We start from the raw sequence: 13,462 nt of genomic DNA, 5'->3' as shown, positions 1-13,462 counted from the left end.
GACGCTTGAGCGAGAAAGTTGTGATTTGTCTGAAAACCTAATCTTGAAAAAGCCTCAGAGGGCATTAGGTATTAGTCTGATGCCTGCAGACGCTGTAAATTAAAAGAGCACATCAGGTGCGCGGCCCCCACCGTAGATATTTAGAAGGAAATGTTTTATTCTTTCTACGTTTGTCATTAAAGACCTGGTTGGCATGCTGCCGCTTTTCTTGGATCCCAGCCGGCGTGCTGCTCTCCCAAACAAATTGGCCAGTATCGGCTCACCCTCGGGCAAATTTCAAGTGTTTGCTTTTCCACGTTTCTTGGAATGAGCGTGCGCAGCTCCTGACTGGCCCCGTTGTGTAGCGGTCGAACGCCCAGTGACATCAGGCCCCGGTTTGGGCGCAGAACGGTACGCCACGGTGTGGATTCATTGGCCGCCACAGATGAAGTGTGTGTCACGTCCAGACGTACAAAAACAATCGAACTTTTATGAGCCTGCTCCGGCCCGAGCGGCGCAACCCTCTGTATTGCACGTCCGCCACCTCGGCCAGGTTGAAGTTCACCTGCGTCTGCTGACGACTTTGCTTCCCCTCAAGCCTTGAATTATTCCTGTTAAACTCCCGTGCTCTGTTGCCGCAAGTCCCTTTATTTCCCAGGTAGCGCACTTTGCCGTTCGCTTGCACGCGGAACGCTGGAGAGGCACCAGCTTCACCTGTGTATCAAGCTGGGTAGGCTTGGCTTGTTTTTCCCCTCAGATATGACCTTGGATGACACACAGAACCTGGTCTGAGAGCCACCTCTCAAGAAGAGAAATCACAGGAATCGACACTTGGAGGCGGATGAAAAAAAAATCGAGCCTTCTTTCGTCAAGACAAGGAGCACTTTCATGTCTGCGCTGCTCACGCAAGGCCTCCGAATGCTGCTGAGAATTTCCATAATCCATCCTGAGCTCTCCTTTTCTGGCCCGCTCAATTATTACTTCAAACTTCTGTTTAAAATCGCCATGATTTTCCAGCAATGTCTGGCGTCTCTCTTGCTAATGTAGTGGGGCCGGAAAATTCTTATTCGAAAAATTAAACGAGTAAGTAATTGTCGGGCGACTATAAATGGTCAACGCATCCACTGTGTGATTGTGCGGTCGTGCATAACTTGTAATATTGATATGTCACCCAGCCCCCACTCGTCTCCAGACCGGTTTTCTCTCCGGAGGCCGCCGTAAAGCACCACCTCCTTCAAATATTGATTTACGATCACAACCCCGGCCCCACCATCACATCTCCCCGGGGGGTTTTAGCCGTCCCTCTCGGCCCTCTTCCAACCAGAGGTGATTCGCCGGCATTTACCCAGTGACAAATCGGCCTGACAACGTCGGATTTGAGTTGATTGGTAGGCCTGTCGCTGCTCACAAATGCATCTTTCGCATCTTCTGGAACTTGGGTAACCTGGCAGACGGGTCCGTATCCGATGACTGTCAGCCTGCGGATCCGTCGGCCAACAGAAAGACACTCCTCAGTTGTGAAGAAACGTGCAGCCGCAGTACTGACCGCATTTAGCAGCTGTATGTTTACATACTTAGGTCTGCGTCCCGCCTTTGTTTACTCCAATCGGTCACTGCTTCCTGCATTCCTTCGCCGTGATTGGCTGCTGGTTCTCGCCAGTTCAGTCGGCGGCGGGCGTTCAGTCTGCAGCCGTTGTCCACGCCCGCAGGGTGTCCGGCACCAGCCACGGGTGACCGGAAACACCCTTTTCTATGTGGCGCTTGGCTTTTTTTTTGTTCCCCGAGCACGCATCTCCCCGGCCGTGTTTGCAGTTTATCCCCCCCACAAAAACAAAGCGCTGATCCCGGTGAAAAGCGGGTCCGATAGAGCTCCTCCTCCTCCCCGTTTCCCTGCGTAGCTTCACAGTGACTCTGCGCCATTGCATGTGTTTTTATACTGCTTTGCATGAAGAACTAGACTTTGTCCTAGCGCCAGGAGTGGCGTGTCTGCGCAAAACCACATGTAAACGCCTCACATCGGTGACTAGACTCATGCATTCCTGTCTGGTGGTGTCTGTCCTTTTTTTTTTTTTGTTTTGTTTTTTGAGCAAGTCGGGCCGTTTGTTACCACTCTCAAAGGAAGTAAACCATTGTTGTCGTTTTTCCGTGCTAACCCGGGACCTTGGAATATGAGACATATCTGCATAAATATTCCTAAACCTGGTGGCCATCGGCAATGAAAATCCTCCCTGAGTGGGTCGCTCCCCCGCGCTCCAGCTCCCAGAGCTTTCTGTCTAAACCCAAACAGTCCGCCATTGTTTTACTGTCAGGCCTAAATTGCACCCAGATGTCGAGGCGGAGAGTGAAGGATGTCGATGGTGCAGCTGCCTCGCCTGTCACTCTGCCCTGGGGTGCAGGGTGAATGGGTGGACGTCTCCAAATGACGTGAGAATTGTTGTATGTCTCTATATGTGGGCCTGTCGTCGACTGGGCCAGGATGAACCCCGTCTCTTGTCCAATAAATTGCCCATACCCAACGGTGTGGGTATGTCAGAGCTTGATCTGCATTTGTTGGCTGCCTTTTGTCACCGGTGCTGTTCAGGTCGTGGTTCTCTGACATTCGAGGGTCAAGTGGCTCCCAACTGGAGGAATTATATGTCTTGGGGTCTTGTTCACGACTCAGGGAAGGATGCAGCAGGAGATTGAGAGGCGGATATAGACTCAGTATGTCGTCGTGAGGAAGGATCCGGGTGTACAGGTGGGTCTACGTTCCCGCCCTCACCTCTGGTCTTCAGCTGTGAGCGGAGACCCAAAGAAAAAAAACAGGGTGAGGAGCTCACGGTAGGCTTGCTGCTCCGCCTCATGCCTTATGATTAATCCACATGAAAACAGCCTGTCGCCATGGCAGCCGCAGCTGACTGCGGTGTTTTTGGTTGGCACAGGCTGAAGCGGTTCAGTGAGTCAGCGGTGGTGAGAAGGACCACAACTTGCGATGAATCCCACTTGCGCGTAGGAACATGCGTGAACGTACGCACAACTCTCACCCTGCAGACGCACTAACCCTAGTGGTCCAACCGTGAAACTACCGGTAGAAAGCACTCGGTCACAGCGGACGGCCATCTCACACCTCACACACGCCCCTTCTTCCCTTTAATGAATAACATTTCTAAATGACTAATGTCTGATGTATTGGATGATTTGATTGTCGGGGAAGCATGTTTCCGAAGAGCGTGCTGATCTGCTCAGCGAGGGCGCGGAGTGGCTTCTCAGCAGGTTCCTCAAAGATGTATGGACTGATTCATGCTGAGATTTACAACCCACGCTCAAGCGAGAGACCAAACGCACAAAGCCGTCTCAGTGCAGCTCCGGCTCCTTTCCATCCCGGGACCTTTGGCCACCCCGACGCTTCAGCGGGAGATAGGAGGCATAAGCGACAGGAAGCGGAATTACCCCGGCAGCGTTGGACGCAATCATTTCTTTCACATCAAGTTCCCAGACAGCCATCACCGACAAGCCGGATTCATAATCCTAATTTATACTTAATCCAGCGTGGGGAACTGGTCCTCTGCATTTTACCCATCACGGATGAACCATGACTGGTTGGCTGCCGTCCATCAGCCAGGGGAGCGGTTGGGGTTCAGTCTATCGCTCGAGAACTCTGACACCCGAGGAGGAGCTGGTAATGGAATCAGGAATGCTCGGTTTCAGAGAGGATCGCTCTACCTCCTGCACCACGCTGGCCCAAACAGAACGGGAGCCATTGGTTGCACCCACAGCGCAGTAAAAGCACCATCACACTCTGGATTCAGCCACGTGAACAGGAAAGGATTGAGTTCAATCAATGCACCGATCGTCTGTGATCCGAATATATATGAAATCTTGTTGCCCGCTGGGCTTCGTCTGGTTATTATGACATCTCTATGGCAATCTGTGAGCCGTGACACGCTTTTTGACTTTTCTTTCACACCATTTCATCTGTCTTTCTGACACCGCTCCATCTTCTGATCCAGCAGAATGAACTGCGCTCTTACCTTCTCCCACGTTGAATTCTTTCTTCATTTGTCACGCCTGCATTAAATCATCCAAACAGTACTTTGTGGTTCGTTTCAACGCCCCTCAGAACTTCAACCTCCCGTGTCGGTAAAATCGCTCTTCTGCACCCTCTTTGCAATGGTTTCAAAAGGGGAAAAAGTCCATCCGCACCTTCCTAGAGGGGTTGCTACTTCCATATATGGTCGATTGGAGGCGTTTCTGGATGCAAATGAGGCTAAATATGTGTAAACATGGGTGTTTGGTTTTACAGGTGCGCGGACGACACTTGTCCACACCTTTTATAAGGACAGATTTTTTTGTAGTTAAACACAATCTGAATTTTTCGTCAAGAATTTAGATCCTTTTCTGGGCAGAGCTGAAGAACGAGGGGCCCAGATCTCATGTTTGGCTGGTTTCAGGAACTAGCCATGTCCACTGAGCTGACTCAGATTAGGTTTTTCCCCTCGGTCTGGCACTGACCTCATAACGCCAACGGGTTTGTGGAAGAAGTTCCACTTTTTCACTCTTTTTTTTTAAAAAAAAAAAAAAAAGAAAAGAAGCTTGGACTGCACTTTCAGTGTCGACATAGGTGGAGAGATTTGTTGACTTGCAAAAAAAGTCAGCTTTCACTGGCCCTTTTCGGTGGATGAAAAAGGAGATAAAGGGTTTTACATTTGTAAGATGGTGGAGGCCAAGTCAATGTGATATTTGACCTTTTTTCTATTTTTATCACAAAAACCTTACTATCCATTTTATGTGTGGAGTCCAGCTGCTCCACTGGTTCTCCTTCCTAGATTCTCCCTGTGTTCTCCTTTCCGAGTTCTGCCGATCTCCGTTTTTGGATGAAGTGCTCAGTGGCGTGAATGAGAGTAGAAGGGCGGATGTCCAATTTTAATCCCCGAGATCTTAAAATCATCTTTAAAGGAGGAAGGAAAATCCCTAGAATATTCAAATAAGCAAAGAAATATCTTAAAATCTGTCTAAGAAGAAGCAGCGGTGCCGGTAGAAAGTACAGGTTAGCGCTCTGATGTTAACCTGAATGTCCTCATCCTCTTCTTCCTCCCCCTGCAGGCCGCAGAGTCCGGCATAGTGAAAATTAAGACCATCGCGGCCAGGAATGCCGACATCCTGGCAGGTGAGTGCGGCATCACATCTTCCTTAAATGTATTTGATGGTTTAAAGCTGCAGGGAAATGCCATTTCAGTTCATTTGTAATGACTCGCCTTTAAAGAAAATACCTTCATCGTGAAGAACCGACAGAAGGCCCGGATCAAGAAACACTCTTTTGTATATTTATCACGTTGAATTTCTGATATCAAGAAGCGGGAGCGGCCTTTTTCCCGTCACTTTCAAAGGCTTGAGCGTGCTGGGCGGACGCACCTCATCTCCATCCTTTCTTCTTCCCCGCAGCGCTGAAGGAGAACAGCTCGGAGGTGGTGCAGCCGTTCCTGATGGGCTGCGGCACCAAGGAGCCAAAGATCACCCAGCTGTGCCTGGCCGCCATTCAGAGGCTCATGTCCCACGAGGTGGTGTCCGAGGTGAGGCCCCGGATGAGCCCCGCACTTCGATGACAGTAATATCTTGACTTTTGGGAGTGGAGGCTACGATGTGTCGCTAAACGTAGCATTTGTAAGAACGCGAAGAGATTGTCGGCAGAGTCCGGGGCAGGATGAGCGGGACCGGGATGGGGAGAGGCGCCTCACTTCTGCGCCAAAGCAAAGAGAGGAAGGAGACGGTTGAGGTGACAAGGACGCAGGAAGAGCGCCACAAGGCTGAGTGGCAGAGCCAACGAGTAAGCTGGACAGGCGAGAGATGTCGACCGGTCAGATTCGCGGATTCTTTATTCGGGAAACCTACAACACCCTTCCCCCCTCCCGTCCTCCATCGGTGTTTCGGCGGGGAGGAAGTCTGCTACCCCTGCCATGCCCTCAACGCAGGCCTCCAGCACATGCTAAAGTGCTAGAGTGGCGTCGACAAGACATCGAAAAGTCACCACCGGCAGAGGAAAAACATCATACAGGCGTAACTCATCGAGCTCACAACTCCACATGAGGAAGGGGTTCACAAGAAGGCCGGAAGACCACCATCTGCCCCGCTGAGGCGGGATGCCGAGGCTCTGGGGGGCTGTCAACCGAACGCATCTTGAAGGACGCAGGAGTGACCAGAGGGAAGCTGAAGAAAGCAGTCAGAGAGCTGATAGAGGTGGCAGTATCAGGCAGCTTTTGGCTCTGGTTGAGGGAAAGAACAACTAACCCCCACAACAGCCACCAGCTGCAGGGAGGGACCAGGAGACGTTTCGGGATTTCGTAGGATTGATGAATGGTGACCCTGCGGCTGGTGACCCTGCGGCCGGCCCGTGGCCAGTGGAGGAGATGTGACCAACCTATACATTTATTGACCTGGCACACTTTGCTACACTCTATGTCTAAACTGGGAAGTCGCTCCTCTTTTTAAAACCATCAAACCGTCCCTGACCGGCTCCGCCTAGTCCGTTGACGTTCCCGCCGTCCGCTGCCTCGCCACAGACGGCGCTCTCCGTCACCACATCTCACCAACAACAACTTCTCCATCTCTTCCAGTGTCCACTGCACGCACAGCTGGCTTCTGTTTTTCCACGATTCTCTCTGAGCTACTGGGTGACGGGCGGCGCGTCTTGCTGTCTTTTAAACGCCACTTCATGGAAAGCAGCGACCCAAACGGTGTCTAACACTCATCCCGTTCACTCCGATCTGGGCTCCCCTCAGAAAGCAAAATATCAACTGAGCGATTCCTCGGAAGTGGTGGCTCCGCTGTATTTTGGAAGCATTCAGGGGCCGAAACATCCATGTGGCATCTTTGTAAAGAATAAACTGGCGAGTGCAGAAGATTAGCATCGGACCCGGGAAAGGACAAGCAGTGTCGCTCACAATCAATATCAAATCACCTTGTTTTCACCGGCAGCTGTATTTTTTTTTTTTTTTTTTCTTATTGACGTTTTAACCCCCCCCCTCCCCTCGGGGTCAGAAGCCCCAGCTGCTCCCTGGCCCCCATTACCAGGCTTGCGTGCAGCCTCAGACAGATCTCACCTGATTATTTATTTATTTATGTTTGTTTTTGTCTCAAGTGAGCAGCTGTCTCCGTGCCGCCGCCGCCCCCAACGTGCAAGGTTTTGACAGAAACGTTTGACAGCAAATCTTGTGTGTGTGTGTTTGGCAGGCGGCGGCGGGGAACATCATCAACATGCTGTGGCAGCTGATGGAGAATGGCCTGGAGGAGCTGAAGCTCCTGCAGACCGTGTTGGTCCTGCTGACCACCAACACGGTCGTGCACGACGAGGTGCTCTCCAAGGTATGCTGCCCTCCGGCTGTAGTACGACAGCTACAAACACACCCGAGGGTTGAATTTATTAATGACGTGCGCTTCTGGCGCAGGCCATCGTGCTGTGCTTCCGTCTGCACTTCACCAAGGACAACATCACCAACAACACCGCCGCCGCCACCGTCAGGCAGGTGGTCACCGTGGTCTTTGAGCGGATGGTGGCCGAGGACGAGCGTTTCAAAGGTCAGGCCTCTCCCGAAACTGAAACCGGGGCATCACGGCTTCTCCGACGGGAGCGGTGGCACGACCAGACGTGCGAAGGTGTCCGAAATGTCAACAAGGCGGAGGTTGTCTGTCAGCTGTGTTTCCCCACCGTGTTGTGAAACAGGACTGTCTTTTACCCCCGACGTTTTGTCCTCAGCTGTTGGATTGCTCCATCTGTGGCAGATTTGCCCCGCGGGGCCGAGCGGCGAACGCCCGTTGTGCCTCAAATGTGTGTTTTTGTGCATGGTGTCGTGCGGCAGGCATCGTGGAGCAGCCTCCTCCGGTCCAGGGTAACACCAACCGGCGATCCGTCAGCACTCTGAGGCCCAGCGCTAAGGATGCGTACATGCTCTTCCAGGTATGTCCACCAGAGGGCAGCAGCCCCCGCCCGCTGCCACCGATACCACGGCGTTTCCTCTGCAGACGGGTCACACCCGCAGGTATCCCCACCCGCGGGGCCTCATTCGGCCTCCCAGTGAAGTCAGTTCTTCAGATTCATGACCCCTTTGTCCCGAGGTCATCGTCTCGTCTCGTCCCCCCCCCCCCCCCCCCCTCCCCTGTAGAGGCGTGTTTTTCCCCAGCGGCTGGCACCGCGTGGAACACTACACGCCGCCGTGAATGCTGACGCTGTCTGTCGCCTCCCCCCCCCCTCCCCCTCTTGCAGGATCTGTGTCAGCTGGTGAACGCAGACGCCCCCTACTGGCTGGTGGGTATGACGGAGATGACGCGGACGTTCGGCCTGGAGCTGCTGGAGTCCGTCCTCAACGACTTCCCCGGTGTATTCCTGCAGGTGTGCCACGGCACGACAACCCGGTTGTTTTTAGCGTTTCTTGTGCCCCCTAACCCTAAGTCCATAAAGCATTGATTTATTTTGACCACCCGAAATAAAGGTTTTCAATTTAATCATTAAAAGACCAAGTAGATGTGAAACGCGACCAAGAAAGCAGATCAGTATTTAGCTTTTTGCTTATCGGCTTATCAGTAATTAGAATATTTTTTTTGATTTGAATGTTATAAACCTCAATGCCCGATTCATGAAGCCGAACCGGTCCTGCAGAATGTCTTCACAGCAAAGGTGGCCATCTCAGAAATGTTTGTTTATGATCCCGAACGCCTCGTTTTAATTCCTCCCTTCTTCCCGTCTCCCTTCGGCAGCACCAAGAGTTCAGCTTCCTGCTGAAGGAGCGGGTTTGTCCGCTCGTCATCAAGCTCTTCTCCCCCAACATCAAGTTCCGGCAGGGCAGCAGCAGCGCCGCCTCGCCGGCGCCCATGGAGAAGCCTTACTTCCCCATCTGCATGAGGCTGCTGCGCGTGGTCTCCGTCCTCATCAAGCACTTCTACAGTTTGCTGGTGAGGGGGCGGCGGCGTTTGTGGAGAAGGGGATTTCTCGTAGCGCCGCTGAGCTGATGCTCTTAATGGATATGGTCTGATAGCGTTGGATTAGCTTGTACTTTTGTCTTTGTTCTGCTGCGGGGGCTTTAATGAGCTTAGCTCCATCTGAGTAACCTTGCACCGCAGCTGTTTATTTAGCGATATTCCGTCACTCTCCGCCATGCAAATGCTGTCTTTTTGCCCCGCCAATCAGAAGACAGCAGCAGTGAGCTGCATGAAAGTTTGAAAGGCTTCATCGATTTGACCCCAGGCTATGACTTTGAGTTCCAGAACAGCCAATCTAATCTGTGTGTGTGTGTGTTTGTGCGTGTTTGGCAGGTGACTGAGTGTGAGATCTTCCTGTCGCTGCTGGTGAAGTTCCTGGACGGCGAGAAGCCCCAGTGGCTGAGAGCCGTGGCGGTGGAGTCGGTCCACAGGCTTTGCGTGCAGCCTCACCTGTTACGGTGAGGAGACGGCGACATCCTGCCTGCTAGCATCCTGCCTGCTAGCGTAGCATAGCATTTTTTTTATTGATGAGACGATGTACACTCTGTCGTCCACCTGCTCACCGGGAGGGGGGGGATCCTTCCTCTGTGTGGCCCCTCCTCGTCCCCCTTTCATTTTCTTACTACATTTGTTTTCCTAAGAAACAGGTGTTAGAGAACCTGCGATAGTAAGAATCCAACTAATTAAGATCACTCAGAATTGCTAAACACAAGCTTTAAATAAACACATCCTTCTGTTTTCAGCAGATTAGAAACTAAGTAACACTAGAAGGAGCCACAGCATCACGCATCCGACTCAAGTCATTTTGTGAAATTTTCTTCTCGTTTTCTTCGACCGTTTGCCCATTTGTGTTGATTTCAAGCACTTCCCGGGTGAGGTGTCGATTCGTGGGCAACCTCCCACTGAAGGCCATCAGGCGCCAATTTGTTTTATTCATTTCTACCACGAGAGGTGGAACATTGAGCCATCGATTGCTGAAAGCGAATTCTGGATGCAGACCGACACGATTCGTCACGTTTTGATTGTAAAGTCCCTGGAAGATATTCAGTGTATATATAGTGATACACCGCAATGCTGTGTGCTGTCTCTGCTGGCCGCCAGCTCCTTCTGCCAGTCGTACGACATGAAGCAACACTCCACTAAGGTCTTCCGAGACATCGTCAACGCCCTGGGCTCCTTCATTCAGTCCCTCTTCATCGTCCCCAGCGTGGGCAGCGCCTCGGCCGTGGGCGCTCCCGCCGGTCAGTCAACTTCGTTTTTTTACGTTTTTTTCCCACACTGTGTCATTTCTCTCTCACTCACCCCGTCGTCTCCGGCAGGAGGCTCTGGCTCCGGAGCGCCGGTCGCTGCGCCGGGCGCACCGGGACCGGGCGGCGTCGGCGGGAACCTCACCACCCAGGCTGCGTTCGAGTACCGCGGCACCTGGATCCCTCTCATGACCGTCAGCGTGCAGGGCAGCGCCAAGGCCACCTAGTAAGTGCACGCACCCGGTTGGTCGGGATGGATTGTTCCCTCTTACAACCCCATCAGCCAGGAGCTAATGTTAGCTGTCCCAACGTCACTTAAAATGACAGCAATTTGGATTTCTGTTGGCTTGTTGGGAGCAGACCTGGGGGCAGAAGATCAAAACGACAGCCACTTAACTAATCCCAGGAAACTAGATTTCAATAAATCCTCATCCAAGATGTAGCTGCTTGAGCACGGTGAACGCAGCTCAGCCTCTGTGTTTTCCCCTCCTCCGTGCAATTTTAGCCTTGAGATGCTGGACAAGGTAGACCCCCCATCCATCCCGGAGGGCTACGCCATGTCCGTGGCCTTCAGCGCCCTGCTGGACCTGGTCCGAGGCATCACCGCCATGATTGAGAGGGAGCTGGCCACGGAGGAGCAGGCCGCCGCCGAGTTCAGGGAGGCCCACCCAGACCAGGAGTGGCAGCCTCAAAGCGGTGAGAAGGACGCCAGCTATTAGCATATAGAAGCGAGCAGAGTTTACCCTTTGACCGGGAAGATATATCTGCTCATTTTGGATTGTTTAAGGAGCTCACCTGGTGTGGGAGGAGATGGTTAACGCCTGCTGGTGCGGTCTGCTGGCTGCCCTGTCTCTGCTGCTGGACGCCAGGTAAGGACACCCATCACCTCAGCGTGCCTGCACCATCAGACCACTGAACGAATTGAGATTCGTATATTAACTCTCGAATATTAGTATCAAGAGCCCCAGCGCTTGCATGGCTCCAGCGCCGCATGGCTTTTACATACTGAGGGCTTTTCATTGTTCACAGTGATTCAAAGAACCTGATGTCGCGTTGGAGGACTCATGAATTGATGTTGCTCTGTTTCACGAAAACAAATAGAATTAGCAGTGCAACTGTGTCGTTTATCACCGGAGTCAAACTTTGGGCTGCCGCACAGTGTTGTTATTTAGAAACTTGGATTCTGTTGGAGGCAGGCTGTTAAGTTACTGAAAAGAAATGGCATGAAAATAAAAAAAAGAAGACAGTCCTGATATGAATGTGTGCACCTGTGGCGCACGGCGGACTGGCTTTCACACACGATGGCTGCTGTGTGCGCGCAGCACAGACGAGACGGCCACGGAGAACATCCTGAAGGCCGAGCTGACCATGGCCTCGCTGTGCGGCCGCCTGGGCCTGGTGACGCCGCGAGACGCCTTCATCACCGCCATCTGCAAGGCCTCCCTGCCGCTGCACTACGCCCTCACCGTCCTCAGCAGCAACGCCGCCAGCCTCTCCAGCAAAGGTAGTCAAGGAACATGAAGGAAACCGCACCCCCCTTCCCCACTTTGGAAGATCCAAAGGCTTAGCGCGTTGGGAGGATTTGTATTGTGAGGTCTCCGAAATGTTTGTTTGTGTTCCAAATGCAAATTAATGAGGTTGTTTTTCTCTTCGGCACGCTTTAACGTACACGCCGTTCAGACAGGCTTAACATGTAAAACCGGCGCCGTCCCCATGGTCCCACCTCTTAACCCAGTAATCCAGCGACTTATAATTAGGAATACGAGGGGAATACGCGTCGGGGGAACACGGAGCGTGCAAACACGGCCGCCCCCATCCACCAGCTCGCATTTGCATATTAGCTTGTAGAGATAAAGCCGACAAATTGGGCCCGAGTTCACGATAGATGTTTACCTTGGACTTAATTAAGGACGCGCTTTCTTGCTTATATTCTGACACCCGAATTGTGTGTGTGTGTGTGTGTGTGTGTCCTCAAGCTTACTCCATCCAGGGACAGAGCGTGCAGATTATCAGCCCTTCCAGTGAATCCCATCAGCAGGTGGTGGCTGTGGGGCAGCCGCTGGCCGCGCAGCCCCAAGGCACGGTGGTGGTAAGAACACACACATTTTAGAAGTAGCCATGGCGACATATAACATTTAATGCAAAAAAAAATGCATATCGCAAAGCAGATGCCAATTATAGTTAAGACATGAGAAAGAGCAGAATACGGCCGATTAGCAAGAAATAAGCTGTAACATCAAAAACAATTATTATAAGTATAATAAGTTGTTTTTAGTAATATTATTGATAGTATTAGTAGAAGGAGCGTTGGATTGTGTTTGAAATGCCCCATTGTGTGTGTGTGTGTGTGTGTGTGTGTGTGTGTGTGTGTGTGTGTGTGGACGCCCCCCTGTCCAGCTGACCGCCAAGAACATCCAGTGCATGAGGACCCTGCTGAGCCTGGCCCACTGCCACGGCGCCGTGCTGGGCACCTCCTGGCAGCTGGTGCTCGCCACCCTGCAGGTACGGATGCCGGCGAGCGCAAACACGGACGTTTGTTTTGCAAATGTCATTTCCTTTCGCGCAGAACGTGCGAGCGATGGCTAGCTAGCGGTACTTTGGATGTCCCATGCTGTATCATTTTCTTTTTGTTCATCCTTCGCCGACATGTTTGAAGGCTAATTGCTAGCTAGCTAAAGAGCAACGGTGCACAGGTGGATAAAGGAATCAACGCAATATGAAGAAAAGTAATCCGTTGTATGGCGTACATCAGGGGTGGCTGCACTTTTTGTCCTTGTGAGCTACTTTTCAAATGACCATGTGACAATAATCTACCTCCACTACAATTGCTGAATATATATTTATTGATGTATCTACTGAGTATACTTAACACAATAAATGTTTGTGGATCTTGCATAACTGCATGAACCCTTATGGCACACTACAACAGAGTACTTTTTCGGTAAATACCTTATTCTGATGACTTGAATGGAGTCAGCAGCATAGCGATGGCCGGAATGCAAAACCTCCGATCTGAAAAAAACACTTTTCCAGGAAATGAAAAAAATGTTTCATGTGATTATAGTATGGTCTTTGTTAAAGATATTCAAAATATTATTATTGTTCTCAGACTATATTTCTGTTATAATTTAAAAATACACAGCATGTATTTTTAGCACTGACAATGCAGATTAAGTGTTTTTTTTCCTCATTTTTTCTGCTTCAATGTGCACATACGAGTTTTGTCATGTTTTATCTCAAAAGAAAGGGCGGGATTGACTTGCAGATGGACTGAGAATGTGGAGCCA

The 13,462-nt window shown here is 51.4% G+C and overlaps 1 protein-coding gene across 2 annotated transcripts in view; it reads left to right on the top strand.

The window, feature by feature from the left end:
• mon2 (MON2 homolog, regulator of endosome-to-Golgi trafficking) overlaps positions 1-13,462 on the top strand; it is a 30,961-nt gene that overhangs the window by 2,098 nt on the left and 15,401 nt on the right. For both annotated transcript variants that reach the window (XM_086149358.1, XM_086149357.1), the window contains exons 2-16: positions 5,062-5,125; positions 5,401-5,528; positions 7,186-7,317; positions 7,401-7,530; positions 7,812-7,909; positions 8,216-8,341; positions 8,707-8,901; positions 9,262-9,386; positions 10,030-10,169; positions 10,248-10,401; positions 10,681-10,871; positions 10,963-11,044; positions 11,498-11,679; positions 12,152-12,264; positions 12,573-12,677. In XM_086149358.1, the coding sequence (XP_086005484.1) occupies positions 5,062-5,125; positions 5,401-5,528; positions 7,186-7,317; positions 7,401-7,530; positions 7,812-7,909; positions 8,216-8,341; positions 8,707-8,901; positions 9,262-9,386; positions 10,030-10,169; positions 10,248-10,401; positions 10,681-10,871; positions 10,963-11,044; positions 11,498-11,679; positions 12,152-12,264; positions 12,573-12,677 (1,965 nt within the window). The remainder of the gene's footprint in view (positions 1-5,061; positions 5,126-5,400; positions 5,529-7,185; positions 7,318-7,400; positions 7,531-7,811; positions 7,910-8,215; positions 8,342-8,706; positions 8,902-9,261; positions 9,387-10,029; positions 10,170-10,247; positions 10,402-10,680; positions 10,872-10,962; positions 11,045-11,497; positions 11,680-12,151; positions 12,265-12,572; positions 12,678-13,462) is intronic.

Source organism: Fistularia commersonii, chromosome 7 (genome assembly GCF_037954325.1).
Source record: "Fistularia commersonii isolate RoL2024-O1a breed Wild chromosome 7, RoL_Fcom_v1.0, whole genome shotgun sequence".
NCBI classification, from domain to species: domain Eukaryota; kingdom Metazoa; phylum Chordata; class Actinopteri; order Syngnathiformes; family Fistulariidae; genus Fistularia; species Fistularia commersonii.
Note: the sequence above shows the minus strand (reverse complement) of the source record. Positions and strands in the feature narration are given on the sequence as shown.